Raw genomic sequence first — 14,631 nt, 5'->3', positions numbered from 1 at the left:
GAAACTAGTATAAAAGGCTCATCTTCACGCATCAATTTTGAAAAGTTGACTCTTGTGCAATCTTTATCTTTTTTTTTAATACCACTACTTGAAATCTAATCACACTTAAATAACACAACACGATTTCCTGAACAATAATCTAGTTCGATAATATCTGTTAATATTCCAAAAAATGTAACATCTCTAAAAATAGGATTTGGATTCCTACTACTTGAAAAACTTTGAGTCTTTGCAGTCACAATAACTCCACTATTTTGAGTTCTTAATTTCTCTTCGATTTTTTTTGTATGAAACTGAAAACCATTTATTAAATATCTTTTAAATCGATTGAAAATATTGTTTGGTCCTTTAGCCAGACAATATAGATCTTCAGAAAATCAATTATCCCGATTATCTTTGACAAAAAAAATTGTAATAAATAAATTATTACACTCAATATGTTTTTGAACTCATTAAGCTAATACAAAGAATTAAGAATTGAAAATAAGCTTACCTTTTGTGCAAACCAGGAAAAAAATGTCTGACTATGAATCCGATCTAAGGTCATTGCTCTTTGACGAGGATTTTGTTGTGCAATGATATTGCGATGATCTCTACAAAATTAATAAGTATTAGTCATACTTACTTAATGTTTCAATATTTTTATTATTAGAGATATAATAAATAATACATATTCAATAAAAGAGTCTACAACATTATAATTAAATAATACATATCAACCTACCTTAGTTTTGGTATCCTCGTCTAAAGTCTCAGGAACTATTTTTCCCAAATTTCAACCTGTCGTTTAGAAAATAGGCAGCCTTTCTCTCTTTGAATTTGAATTACTTTAATTTCTAAGCTTACAATTAATTTTTGTCTCTACACCTTCCATATATCTTAAGCAAAATGTCAAACATTCATTAGCTAAATATCCTTCAGCAATAGAACCTTCTCGCTTACTTTTGTTTTGAACGTATGACTTCAACTTAGATGAGTACTTGCAATTATTGAAATGAACATTAAAAGCAATATTGAAACTTTTTACAATTAAATAAAATAAAAATCAATGTCAATCATCTTTCAACAGGGTACATGCAACGATAAACTGATGGTCCAACGATTCTCGCCTCATATGCTAAGTGTATCACCAAATGAACCATTATATCAAAAATTCATCGGGGAAACAATTTTTCAAGATTGCAAAGAGTAATTGATACTTGTTGTTCAAGTTGCATAAAATTTTGTGGTCGAGCAACTTTTGAATACATCATTCAAAAATATTTTCTTAAAGTAGTTATATGTTGACGAACATGTATACTTGACATTCCCCTCAATGTTAGTGGTAATAATTGAGTCATAATAATATGAAATCATGACTCTTGAGCCCATGAATTTTTCGTTGATTTACATCAACACATCTTGAAATATTGGTAGCATATCCATTTGGAACCTTAATTGTCTTTAAAAATTGACAGAAGGTAATGTTTTCTTTTTTGAATAATGTAAAACAAGCAGGTGGTATGACAATTCTCTTAGATTTTCTCTCCTTTGGATGAAGTTCAGATCTGATACCCATAAGCTTTAAATCAAGACGTGAATTTAAATTGTCTTTATTTTTTGTGTCTAAACTCAATAATGTCCCAACTAAACTTTCACATACATTTTCTTTCAATATGCATCACATCGAGATTGTGTCGTAATAAATTATCCTTCCAGTAAGGCTATTCAAAAAATATACTCTTTTTCTTCCAACTATATGTCAATTAAGGATTAACAACTATCTTTTCAAATTTAATTTGGTAGCTGTTATACCCAAAATTTGGCTATCATTTTAAAGGAGGACACGTGTCAAATTGAGAAGAATATGAATCAATGAATGTAACGTAATTACATTTGAAAATGGAATCAATCATTAATGCGAAAGTAACAGAGTCTATTTACAAATCGCTGACTATAACGTCTTACGCGAGATAAAGATTTACAAACTGTTGTCTCATGCATTAACGAGAAATCATATGCCATTGGATGTGTAAGGCGAGGCGTCAACCTCATTACGCATGAAGAAACGTAGGCGAGATATAATGGATATTAAGACACTTAGCGTATAATACACAGTATACAAACTAAGTACAATATTCGGGCAAACCCAAAATAACTATTAGCGAGGCATCCATCTCGCTATAGGAAGGCACATTTTTGGTACATTCACTAATCCGTTTTAGACATCTTTCAATGAGATTCATATTCTCGACGAGTCAGTTCTCTCAGATAGAAGCTGACATTCAAATGGCGTTGGCTGTTGAAGTTCACCTTGTTGTCAAGGATTGCGATTGTCAGATGGAGCGTTGTGTCTTCAATGACATAAACGATGAGATTTACATTATCAACCTCGGAAAGACATGGGAAAAGCTCTAGTTTGCTGCCAGGGTTATTGTTGCTATGCTCTTAGCGAGATGTCCCAGAACGATACACTTTATAATGTATTTAATACACGTATGTATTGACCTAGTAAAAGCAAACTAATCACAGTTGTATGATTTTCAAATAATAATCGCATTTATTTTACGTGGTATGTAATCAAACCCCACGATTTCAGGGGATAATTGTTGTAAAGATATCAGTCAACTATGTAATTAATTGTGTGACTATGTAATTATAAATAGAGGCATGTTACACTAAAAAAGGGGTCAAAAAATTCATAAGAGAAAAGGCCCTAGAACTGTATCAGAAATCTAATAAGGTTGACTCGTGGACTATGCAGAATTTTAACTGCAAAACTACGTAAAAAACCTTCGTGTTCTTACTTTTTTCTTTACTGTTTAAATTTTCTGTGCAAGTTTATCACAATTTAGGCTCAAATCTAGTTAATGAAAATTTGCGTTAATATTTTAGTGCTTTCATTAAGAGCCTTCGTGAAAAAGCTCAGAAAAAACCCTCTTTACAGAAAACAAATTTCTTTATGGCTGACAACACAGAGAACGTTGACACACCACATGAAGAAACTCCTCACTGTTCTAGAAAAGAGCCAATGGGCTCTAGGAGGCCTTCAACCTAACAGTCTAAACGAACCACTCGCTCCAGGAGGTGCCAAACTGAGGGTGGCCTAAGCACTCGTACCACTCACTCCAGGAGGTCCCAACCTGAGGGTGGCCCAAGCACTCGGACCACTCGTTCCAGAAGTACCCAACTTGAGGGCGGCCCCAGCACATGAACAACACGTTCGAGGAAGATTCAACATGGAAATGGCCAAAATACTGGAGTGAGGGATGAAGGACCCAATCTTGGGGGTGCTCAGCCCATGGATGAGGGTGCTTATGACCTTAAAAGGTACATACACTACAACAAATAATCCCAATAGCGGCGGGGTTATTAGCGGCGGGCCCTCTCCGCCGCTACTAAGAGGGGTATTAGCGGCGGAGGGTGGGGTCCGCCGCTAATAGTTGGCCAATCTTTTTTTTTTTTTGAAAAGCATTAGCGGCGGGCAGTCCGCCGCAATTGCTCCGCCGCTAATACTAATAGCGGCGGGCCCGCCGCTATTGGTCCGCCGCTATTAGTATTAGCGGCGGAGCCCGCCGCTAATACTCCGCCGCTAATAAATGGGCGGGATAATTCCCGCTCATGTATTTCAAATTATTAGCGGCGGACTATTAGCGGCGGGGGTCCGCCGCTAATAGTATTTTTTTTATTTTTTTTTATTTTTAATACTATTAGCGGCGGACCCCCGCCGCTAATAGTCCGCCGCTACACATATTATAAATACCCCCATCAGCCCCACTTCTCCAACTTTTCTTTCATTTCAAAATTCAAACCCCTTTACCCCTCTTCCCCCCAAATCCGACCCTTCCCCACCATCAGCCCCACCCCGAAGCACCCCACTCGGCGCACCACCACCCCGGCGCACCACCATCCCGACGCACCAACAGTACATCCCCACGCACTCCCGACGCTTTTTGGTATGTTTTTTTTTTTAATCTTATAATCTGGGTATTTGTATTTGTATGCATATTGTAATCTTATAGTTTTAGGTTTTAGATTTGTATTTGTATGCACATTTTGATTTATAATCTGGGTATATATTTATGTTTAGATCGGATTTTTTTTTGTTTTTGTGATAGATCTGTATATGTATATTGTGTATATTGTGTATTTGGGTGTATAATTAATAATATGTGTATATGTATATATTGTTTGGGTATTAATTTTTTTTTGTATATATATATTTTATTTATATATATATTTATTTGGGTATTTATTATTTTATTTATTTATATATTAACTGTATATATATATTTATTTATATATAAATATTTATATATATATATATTAATTGATATATATATTTTCTGTGTATTTATATAATTTATTTAAGTATTTATTATTTTATTTATGTATATATTAACTATATATATTTCTGTATATATATATATCCACTGTATATATATATTTTTTTTATGTTTTATTTGGGGATTAATATATTTTATTTGTATATTAATTGTTTTATATTTGTATATATTTTCACTGTATATATATATTAATGAGATATATTTTTAAAATGTAATGTATTTTTTTTTTGTATATTATATATAATATATGTTTTTTATGTTTATATATATGTAAATTTAATATATGTAATTTTAGGTGTTAAGTTTTGTAATTTATTATTTTTTAAATAAAGAAAAATAAAAATAATGAAAAAAATTAAAAAAGTATAATATTACATAAAAATTTGAATATTGAAAATTAAAAAGTTAAATAAAAATAATTTTTTTAATTTTAATAATAATTGTAATTAAATTATCAAATTTTTATGTAAGTTTTTAAGAAAAAATATGTTAATGGAATTTTATGTATTTTTAAGGTGGTAAAAATTAATTATTTTATATTTATTTTAATTTAAAAAATAAATTTAGTTTTATATAAATGAAAAATAATTCAAAAATTAAAAAATTAAAAATTTCAAATTTAGTAATTTAATGAATTTTTATAGTGTAATATGTAAAATAATTTTTTTTATAATATAATTAGTTTAAATTTTGATAATTAATTTTAAGTTTCAAAAAATAATAACTCATTTAAAATTTAATTATTTTATATTTATTTAAATTTAAAAAATAAATTAATTTTTTTATGAATAATAAAAATAACACAAAAATTTAAAATTTATAATTATAATTATATTTAAAAATATAACATAAAATTTGTATTCATAAAATTTCATAAGACTTTAGAAAAATTCAAAAATTAATAATAAAGAACAATTATAATTCATATTTATAATTATATTTAAAAAATAAATTAATTTTTTTATGAATAATAAAAATAACACAAAAATTTAAAATTTATAATTATAATTATATTTATAATTATATTAAAAAATATATCATAAAATTTGTACTCATAAAATTTCATAAGATTTTACAAAAATTTAAAAATTAATAATAAAGAACAATAATAATTCATATTTATAATTATATTTAAAAAAATATATCATAACTTTTGTACTCATAAAATTTCATAAGACTTTACAAAAATTCAAAAATTAATAATAAAGAACAATAATAATTCATATTTATCATTATATTTACAAAAAAAATATCATAAAATTTGTACTCATAAAATTTCATAAGACTTTACAAAAATTTAAATATTTAATACTTCATTTGTCGTCGAAATTGTAGATGGCGACAATCGATAAGTCTTGGACCAAAATCAGAAATCGTGGTTGCCATGAATTTTGGAATGGTCTACAAGCCTTTTTAGCAATGGCATCAGAACATAAGGATTGTGATGGACGAATACGATGTCCTTGTGTGAGATGTATAAATAGTAGGTTTGAAAAAATAGATAGGGTTAGAGCACACGTATTTGATCGAGGTTTTATGCAAGGATATGATAAGTGGATTTATCACGGGGAGCCTGAGGATGCCGTCGTTGATGTAGCAGTTGCTGATGTTGAATCAGAGGATGAAATGATTCCTATTTTAGAAGACTTCTTTCCTTCGACAACTGAGGAACCACAAGGAGAAGATGAACAACCAACCACAAACCCACAATTTGATGACTTATTTGAGGAAATTGAAGCTCAATTGTATCCCGGTTGTGATTGGATTTCATCTCTTAACTTTTTAGCAAAGCTATTGCATTTAAAAGTTAGGGGAAAAATTCCTAATAACATCTTTGAAGAATTATTGAAGCTTTTAAAGTTTGCGTTTCCGAAGGAAAATAATATTCCATCAACTTACTACGAGGCAAAAAAGAGATTGAAGAAATTAGGCTTGGGTTATGATAATATCGATGTCTGTTTGTATAATTGCTGCTTATTTTATAAGGAGAATGCATCCAAGGAGGCTTGTCCAGTTTGCGGAACTAGTCGTTGGGTTACTTCCGAAAACGGGAAAAGAAAAAAAGTTCCTTGCAAAGTCATGCGATACTTTCCGTTGACACCTCGACTTAAAAGATTATATAGTTCGAGGATTACAGCGAAAAGCATGATATGGCATCATACTGGAAAATCAAAAGATGATGGGGTGTTGCGACACCCGGTCGATGGTTTAGCTTGGAAAGACTTTGATGTAAAACATCCTGAGTTTGCAAGGGACCCAAGAAATGTTCGACTTGGGTTAGCTGCGGATGGATTTAATACATTTGGCAACATGAGTCTTGCATACAGCATGTGGCCAGTGGTGTTGGCTAACTATAATCTACCACCTTGGTTATGCATGAAAGATAATTATTTTTTGCTCTCTACCCTAATTCCTGGTGCAAAATCTCCAGGTAAAGACATGGATATATTTTTAAGACCTTTGGTGGATGAATTAAAGGAGTTGTGGAATAATGGGGTAGCAACAAGAGATAGTTCGACCAACTCGATGTTCACCATGTGTGCTGCGCTTTTGGGGACAGTGAATGATTTTCCTGCTCGTAGTAGCTTGTCTGGGTGGAGTGGTCAAGGTTATAAAGCTTGCCCTACTTGTAATGAAGACACGACGTCCATTCGAGTGATCGGGAAGACATCATATGTTGGTCATCGAAGGTTCTTGCCAAGTAACCATGCAATGAGAAGGGATACTCGATTTGATGGTAAAGCTGAAAGAAGACCTCCTCCAAGACGATTTACTTGTGAAGAAATATTATCACAAGTTAATGCTCTCGAACCCCAAATTCCCGGACATCATGAAAATTTTGGGGGCGTGAAACGTAGAAGAGTTGCAGAAAATTGTAATTGGAGGAAAAAAAGTATTTTCTACGAGTTGGAGTATTGGAGCACGAATATTTTAAAACACAACATTGATGTCATGCATGTTGAGAAGAATGTGTGTGATAGTCTCCTAGGAACCATCTTGGATAATGATAAATCAAAGAACACAACCAATGCGCGCCATGATTTAAAGAAGATGGGTATTAGGGAATCGTTGTGGATTTATGAAGATGCGAATGGGAGGCTAATGAAACCGCATGCTCCTTATGTTTTGACTCGTGATAAAAGACAACTTTTTTGTCAGTTTGTTAAAGGAATAAAGTTTCCCGATGGCTTCTGTTCAAATTTAAAGAGCAAAGTTTCTCCAGATGAGTCTAACATTATTGGGTTAAAATCCCACGATTGTCATGTCATTATGCAGCGAGTACTAGCGGTTGGTGTCCGTAAATTTCTACCTCGTGACACTGCAACAACTATTACTCAGTTGTGTAATTTTTTTCGACAGTTATGCTCTAGAACTCTAAATGTAAAAGATATGGAGGATGCTCAAAATAATTTAATTCTGTTATTGTGCAAGATGGAATTGATTTTTCCTCCAGCTTTTTTTGACATAATGATACACTTGGTATTGCATTTGCCTGAAGAAGCGATATTGGGTGGCCCGGTCTTTATGAGATGGATGTATCCTTTTGAAAGGTACATGAAAAAATTGAAGAATTATGTGGGAAATAAGGCACGTCCTGAAGGGTCAATTGCAGAAGGTTATGTTGCTGATGAGGCAGTAACCTTTTGTTCAATGTACTTTAAAGGGTGTGAAACAAGATTTAATCGGCTTGATCGAAATGAAGATGCGCCTTCTGTTTGTCGCTATCTCTCAGTTTTTAATTCTCAATCTCGTCCTTTAACTAGCGGACTTATCAAGGCTCTTGATCATACCAGTCGTGAAAAAGCTGAGTGGTACATTCTTCAAAATTCTCCTGAAATCCAAGCTTACTTAGAGTAAGTTTGTTACATTTTTATAAATTATTTTATTAAATTTTTAGTTTTTATTTTCTATCTCCTTCTATCGTATCTTGACATTATCATACTTCACAGTGAACATTTGGACAAGATCAAGCATGAAAATCCTAATGGTAATCACGATGCCTTGCATAGGCAAACTTTCCGTCCGTGGTTTCACAAGAAGGTATAACGACATTACAAAATGGTGTTAAGTTTTAATTCAATCATTTATATTCCTCTCATATTAATACATTTTATGTATTTAGATATATGAGCTGCACAAGCTTGGAACTTTACAAAATGGTGATGAGTTACTCGCTCTCGCTTCCGGGTCTGATTACTTAGCAACATTTTACGAAGGTTGTGTAGTGAATGGTGTTCGGTTTATTGCATCAAAGCGAGACCAAAAGCGGAAGACACAAAATAGTGGTGTTACTGTTGCTGGAACAGAAGGGTTTAATTATTACGGCACACTTGAAGATGTAATCACTATATCTTATACTGGTGCATTTACAGTGTCATTGTTTGAATGTAAATGGTATAACACTAATCCATTAAGAAAGAAGACAATCACTGAAAATAATATAACTAGTATAAATACTCGTGGACATTGGTATCAAGATGAACCGTACATCCTTGCCAACCAGGCAAAGCAAGTTTTCTATCTTGAAGATCCACTCAGAGGTCGCGATTGGAAGGTTGTTGAAGATATTAGCCATCGACAAATTTGGGACATTACTGACAACGAAGATGAGACTGATGTAGATGTTGTTAGTGATTCTAACTCTGCCAATTTTGTGTTGACAGTTGATCTTGGAGAGTTGATTATGCAATCGAATGAACCTCCAGTAATTGTTGAATCGTCCGATCAGTTAGTGGATTCTGAGATAGAGAATAATGAACTGGATGAGAATTATGTTGCTGAAGAAGTAGATGATTTACTAGTTGAACATGTAGAGGATGAAAATGTAAACTTAGTGAATGATGGAAATGATAGTGATTCTTCAGTGTAACTTTTATTTTGTAAACATTTGTTACTAAAATTTTTTACAATTAAAGGAATATTTAATTTCTTTCGTATTAACATTTTAAATACTTATATTTCAATTATGTGTTTCACATTTGTGAATTCTTACGTTTTTTTCCGTCTTCAAAGTAAAGTAAAATGTCAGCTACGTTAGCGACATACCACGGTGGGGATGGTGATGGCAGGGATCCCCCTGATCCTTCTAGGGTACCGTCGTCTTGCGAAGCAGGTTTTCATATTTTTTCAAATCTACAATTGTTCTGAATATAAATAGTGAATGTATGATTTACTAATAAAATTATTTTTCCCTCGAATATATATAGTTCCACCTCCGGTCAGAAAGGGTCGTGGGGTTGCCGCAAACGCTAATCTCGAAAAAAAAAGGAGAGAAGCTGGTAAGCCCTTACCGGTGGAGGTAGATCTTGAAACCGGCAAAGTAGTTGGCACTGAAGCCAGCAATTATGTTCGATTTCTTGGCCAACAAGTGAGCATGTTGTGCCCGGGTGGTCATCTAAATTTTTCCGATGTACCCCAACAATACAAGGATCAAGTGCTCAATCGAATCAGAGTGAGTGATTTTTAATTATTAAAGGTTGTAATAATTTTATGTCCTCATTTACAAATTAACATAATTTTAAATTATTTTATTACATAGTACTACTTTGATATCGATGGGAATCCCCACCGAGACCTACTTATGGGGACTTTATATTCGGTGATGGCGGAGCGGTATAGTGAGCGAAAGACGCTCAGACACAAGCATTTCAAACAACATTACAAAAAACCAGAAGATTGGGACACAGTTCTCAAATTCCCCCCTGACTACTTGAATACCGAGACTTGGAAACCGGTTTGCGAATTGTTCGTTAGCGAGGCATTTTTGAATCGTTCAACTAAAAATAAATCGAATCGGCAACTAATGAAATATCCAACAACGCAAGGCACAAAATCGTTGGCGTCCATACGCCACGGAATGGTATGTATTAATTCTTTAATTGTTAAATGTTTCATAAAAAAAATTCTTTAATAGTTAATAATATTTTTTTCTTATAATAAACTAATTTAATTGTTTATATTTGTATAGGGGGGTCCTCCTGGAGAGCATGTAGTTGAAGCATGGAAGGAGATCCATGTGAAAAAACCGTCTGGAAATTTCGTTAATGAATTAGCTGCAAAAGATTATGTAAGTGATTAAAATTATTTATTATTAAAATTTATATTTTATATTAATTACATATTCTAATAATTTTGATTTAAATAGGAGGAACTGATCAAGGAGCTTGATAGGAAGCGACTTGAACGACAATCCCAGAGCGATGCGGGATCGAATCCGAATCGATGCGGTTATCGGTTTGACGTAATGGAAACAGTTCTAGGCCAAAGATCTGACTATCAAAGAGGCGTGGGTAAAAGGCTCAAGGGCAAAGGAAAGAAACCAATCCCTCAAACTCAATCAACGGTGCCTCCCCAACCAACTACTGAAATGATGAGCACCATGGCAGATATATTCTCGCCTATGCGTGCCACTTGGGGGTAATTTGACGCCTGAACAACGTGCCCAAATATTTAACCCACGCTTTTACAATTTCGTTCAAACGTATAGTCAATCGCAGTCGCCTGGTGGTTCGTCTTCTCAGAGTCATGCCGCTCCTCCGGAACAGCAACAACAACCTCCTACGCAACCACAATTTCAGCCTTCCTCGCAACAACAATTCCAAAATTTGTCACATCAGCAATTTGAAAATTTTTTGCAGCAGCAACCCCAATCTTTTCCTCAGCAATTTCCTCAGCAGTAACAACAGTCTGCTCCGCCAATGGGAAATCAGTTCTTAGACCGAACACCGTCAGAGTCTCCTCCGCTCGGCTCAAACTTTGATGATTTTGGATTATTTGGGAGTTCATCCCAGGAGAACCAATTTTTTCAACTCCCATTTTCAACCAAGCTGAGCTCGGTAATTTGACGCTGGGTTTATCATCAGACCAAGCGTATGTGCCTTCTCCGCCACGGGCTTCGGGGACTCGTACCGAAAATAATCCAGATCAAGACTTCATAATTAGAGACTTGAATGAAGATGTTAATGAATAATTTATTTATGTTTTGTAATAATTTAGTTTAATTTTGAGACAATATTTTATTAGGATTAATATGTTAAAGTTAATTACTTTGGAGACAATTTTAAATTATTAATAAATTTTATTAAATTGTTTTAATTATATTAATTAGATTTATTTATTAAATATTTAATTAAATTGTTTTAATTATATTAATTAGATTTATTTATTAAATATTTAATTATTTATTTATATATAATATAAATAAATTTTTAAAAATAATTAATATTTTTTTTTATTATTGGGTGTTGTAGCGGCGGAGCAATAGCGGCGGGACCCCGCCGCTATTGCCCTGTGTCAGTCTCGAAACACGAAACTGACACAGAGCAATAGCGGCGGGGTCCCGCCGCTATTGTTCCGCCGCTATTAACATTATTAGCGGCGGAACCAGTTTTTGGCCGCTAATACTATTATTAGCGGCCAAGCAATAGCGGCGGACCAATAGCGGCCGAGGTCCGCCGCTATTGCCCTTTAGCGGCCAAAAACTGGAGCAATAGCGGCCGAGGGGCCCGCCGCTATTGCTCCTTAATGTTGTAGTGATACCTATCGTCGAATTGGAAAACTGCCATCTCAGGCACTGCCTGGAGGAGGCAAACTCGTAGAATGCTGAATTGGAGTGTGAGGTAGCCCCATCCAGGGTGACACCGGGGAACAATACTCAAAATCAACTTGACCCTGGAGTGGGAAGGCCACGAGGCAGGCCTCGTGGCTCACAAACTAAAAGACAGGAAACTACTCGAGAGAACCTCAAAATGCTCAGGAAGAAGAACCTACGGAAAATGAGGTTCCTCCCGAAAACCCAAATGATCAGCCAGAACCATCTCATAGAAATGAGAATGGCAGGCGACCAAAAACTAGGGAACAGGAAATTCCTCATGGAAACGAGGAAAATCCTGGGACACAACCTGGGGAACGGAGGAACCACCAGCATTCTTCCCGGATCCATAGGGAAGGGGCTCGTACAAATCCCACTGGGGGAAACACAACGAACCACGCCCAAGGGGGAAGAACGGGGCGTGAAGAAGCAAGTGTGACCTCGGGGCGCTCAAGGACCCACAGTTGATCAACTCGAAGAGGAGAAGGTACTCGTCGCAATAATGATCAAGAAAGCACTGGAACCAGTATGACTGCAAGTCACTCAAGGACGAGGTCCATGAGCAAGGCGAGGTCCGTTAGTAGGGTGCAATCTGTGAGTAGAACGACGTCCTCTAGTAACTATAACCAATCGGATCTGCGAGAGCAATTGAACCAGAAAAAACCTGATCTTCGCCAACAACTCGGTCCAAAGCAAGATGATCCTATCCAATTGTGAATAGACGAGTTGGAGGATAAGTTCAAAAGGTATCAAGTAGGGGAGTTAGGAAAATAATCTGGATACGACTCAAATGAGGAACTTTAGTCGTACCATCCAGATATCATGAATACTCCTTTTCCCTAGGGGTTTAAAAACCCTCATGTCTCGTTGTATGATGGGACCACCGATCTGGTCTTGCATTTGAATAATTTCAACACTATAATGTGAGCTGGTAATGTTACAAACAATTTACGTTGTATTTTGTTTCCCACCTCACTATTTGGGGCAGCAAGCAACTGATTTAATAAATTTACTCTTCATTCCATTACTTCTTGGAAACAGTTGTCCAAGGACTTTAAAAAGCAGTTCCAGGCTGCAAGGAATAGGCGACCCGAGGCTTCCTCGCTAACCAACATAAAAAAATAGCCTGGCGAGACACTTAAGGTGTATTTAAGTCGTTTTAGCACAGTTGCTACAAGAGTAAGAAATCTTTGATTGCTGGCTTGAAAATAGCCGAGGCGTTGAAGGTCAAGAATCTCATATGTCATAGTGATTTGCAACTGATTGTAAAATCAAGTCCTCGGGGAATACTAGGCTAAGGGCCTAAAACTTGGTAAGTACTTAGAGAAGGTTCAAAAGAACTTGAAAAAGTTCTATTACTTTAAAATCGCGCAAATACCAAGAGAACAAAACTCTAACGCTGATGCCTTAGTAAAATTGGCCTTGCAGAGCGATTTGGATGAATTAAACTTGGTTCCAGTAGAAGTGCTAAACGAGCCAAGTATATGTGAAAAAGAAGATGTCGAGATTGTAGATACCTCACCTACTTGGATGACCCACAGAAGAGGTTATGCCATGCCACTACTTTGGTGCGTTCTTTCTACAGAAGCAAATGAGATCATCAAATAAATTCATGTGGGCTTTTACGGAGACCATGCAGGTTGGCAGAGCCTATTTAAAAAGATCATTAGACAAGGATATTACTGGCCAGCAATTTTCACATATACCTTGCGTACCACCAACGGAATTAAGGATGATGACCTCGCCTTACCCATTTGCTATATGGGGGACTGATTTAATCGGGGCACTTCCCACAGGGCAAGGGGGAGCCAAGTACGCTGTGGTAGCCGTTAATCTCTTCACTAAATGGACAGAGGCTGAGCCTCTTGTCTCCATAACCTGCAAAAAATTCCTCGACTTTGTTGTCAAAAACATTGTCTGCTGGTTTGGAATTCACATGAAGATAGTATCTGATAACGGAACTCAGTTCAATGGTGACTTGTTCACTGAGTTCTGCAAGAGGAACAAAATAATTAAAAGCTTCTCATCAGTGTCCAGGCCTTAGGGGAATGGACAAGTGGAAGTTGTTAATAAAACCTTGAAGGATATTATCAAGAAAAAGTTAGACGCTGCCAAAGGTAGATGGGTTGACGAGCTACCTCAAGTACTTTGGGCTCATAGAACTACTGAGAAAACAGCAACGGGACACACTCCCTTCTCGCTAGCATTCGGCTCAGAAGCAATGTTTCCTATGGAGGTGAACATATCGACTCATAGATGAGAGTTTTATGATCAAGTAGAAAACCAAGAACTCCTAAAATTATCCTTGGATCTGCTTGATGAAAAACGAACTGAGTTGCAAGTCACTAATGCAGCGTATCAACACTGAGTTACAAGATACTTCAACAAAAGAGTCAAGAAGAGGCTATTCAACATTGGAGTTGGTGCTAAGGCAAGTATTTGCGAATACAAGAGATGCATCTGCGAAAGTATTCAAATTGGCTCGGCCAAATGGCTCGCTAATAAAGAACTACTGAAACGTGGAACATTTGCGACCCTACTACCAGTAAAATTAATGATTGTAACTCGCATTGCTGATGTAATATTTTAAACTTCAGTTATGAATAAAGTGGATCATTTCTTTAGTTAAGGGACATTTGTGTATAATTAACCAGAATTCATCTGGAAATACATGATCTAGTGCAAACCCACAACTTTAAAAAATTTCTAATTTTT

General features: G+C 35.2%; 2 protein-coding genes across 2 annotated transcripts; both read left to right on the top strand.

Annotated features, from left to right (window-relative positions):
- The first annotated feature begins 5,744 nt into the window (after positions 1–5,744).
- LOC133037011 (uncharacterized) lies at positions 5,745–9,195 on the top strand. Its single transcript, XM_061113805.1, has 4 exons — positions 5,745–7,668; positions 7,780–8,179; positions 8,276–8,366; positions 8,449–9,195. The coding sequence occupies exons 1-4, from the start codon at positions 5,745–5,747 to the stop codon at positions 9,193–9,195; spliced, it is 3,162 nt and encodes a 1,053-aa protein (XP_060969788.1).
- Positions 9,196–9,347: 152 nt separating this feature from the next.
- Positions 9,348–10,746, top strand: LOC133037010 (uncharacterized). The gene is made up of 5 exons (XM_061113804.1): positions 9,348–9,438; positions 9,533–9,777; positions 9,865–10,185; positions 10,294–10,392; positions 10,471–10,746. The coding sequence occupies exons 1-5, from the start codon at positions 9,348–9,350 to the stop codon at positions 10,744–10,746; spliced, it is 1,032 nt and encodes a 343-aa protein (XP_060969787.1).
- The last annotated feature ends 3,885 nt before the right edge of the window (positions 10,747–14,631 follow it).

The sequence above is a fragment of the Cannabis sativa genome, chromosome 4 (genome assembly GCF_029168945.1).
Source record: "Cannabis sativa cultivar Pink pepper isolate KNU-18-1 chromosome 4, ASM2916894v1, whole genome shotgun sequence".
NCBI lineage: Eukaryota > Viridiplantae > Streptophyta > Magnoliopsida > Rosales > Cannabaceae > Cannabis > Cannabis sativa.
The sequence above is the reverse complement of the archived record's forward strand: the minus strand, read 5'-3'. Positions and strand labels throughout refer to the sequence as shown.

Excerpts from the sequence above, each read along its gene's own strand:
- LOC133037010 (XM_061113804.1), top strand. The coding sequence starts at position 9,348 with ATGTCAGCTACGTTAGCGACATACCACGGTGGGGATGGTGATGGCAGG. Across the intron at positions 9,439-9,532 it reads ACCGTCGTCTTGCGAAGCAG|TTCCACCTCCGGTCAGAAAG; the intron begins GTTTTCATATTT and ends GAATATATATAG. Across the intron at positions 10,186-10,293 it reads CGTCCATACGCCACGGAATG|GGGGGTCCTCCTGGAGAGCA; the intron begins GTATGTATTAAT and ends ATATTTGTATAG.
- LOC133037011 (XM_061113805.1), top strand. The coding sequence starts at position 5,745 with ATGGCATCAGAACATAAGGATTGTGATGGACGAATACGATGTCCTTGT. Across the intron at positions 7,669-7,779 it reads AACAACTATTACTCAGTTGT|CTTTTTTTGACATAATGATA; the intron begins GTAATTTTTTTC and ends TTTTTCCTCCAG. Across the intron at positions 8,367-8,448 it reads GTCCGTGGTTTCACAAGAAG|ATATATGAGCTGCACAAGCT; the intron begins GTATAACGACAT and ends TTATGTATTTAG.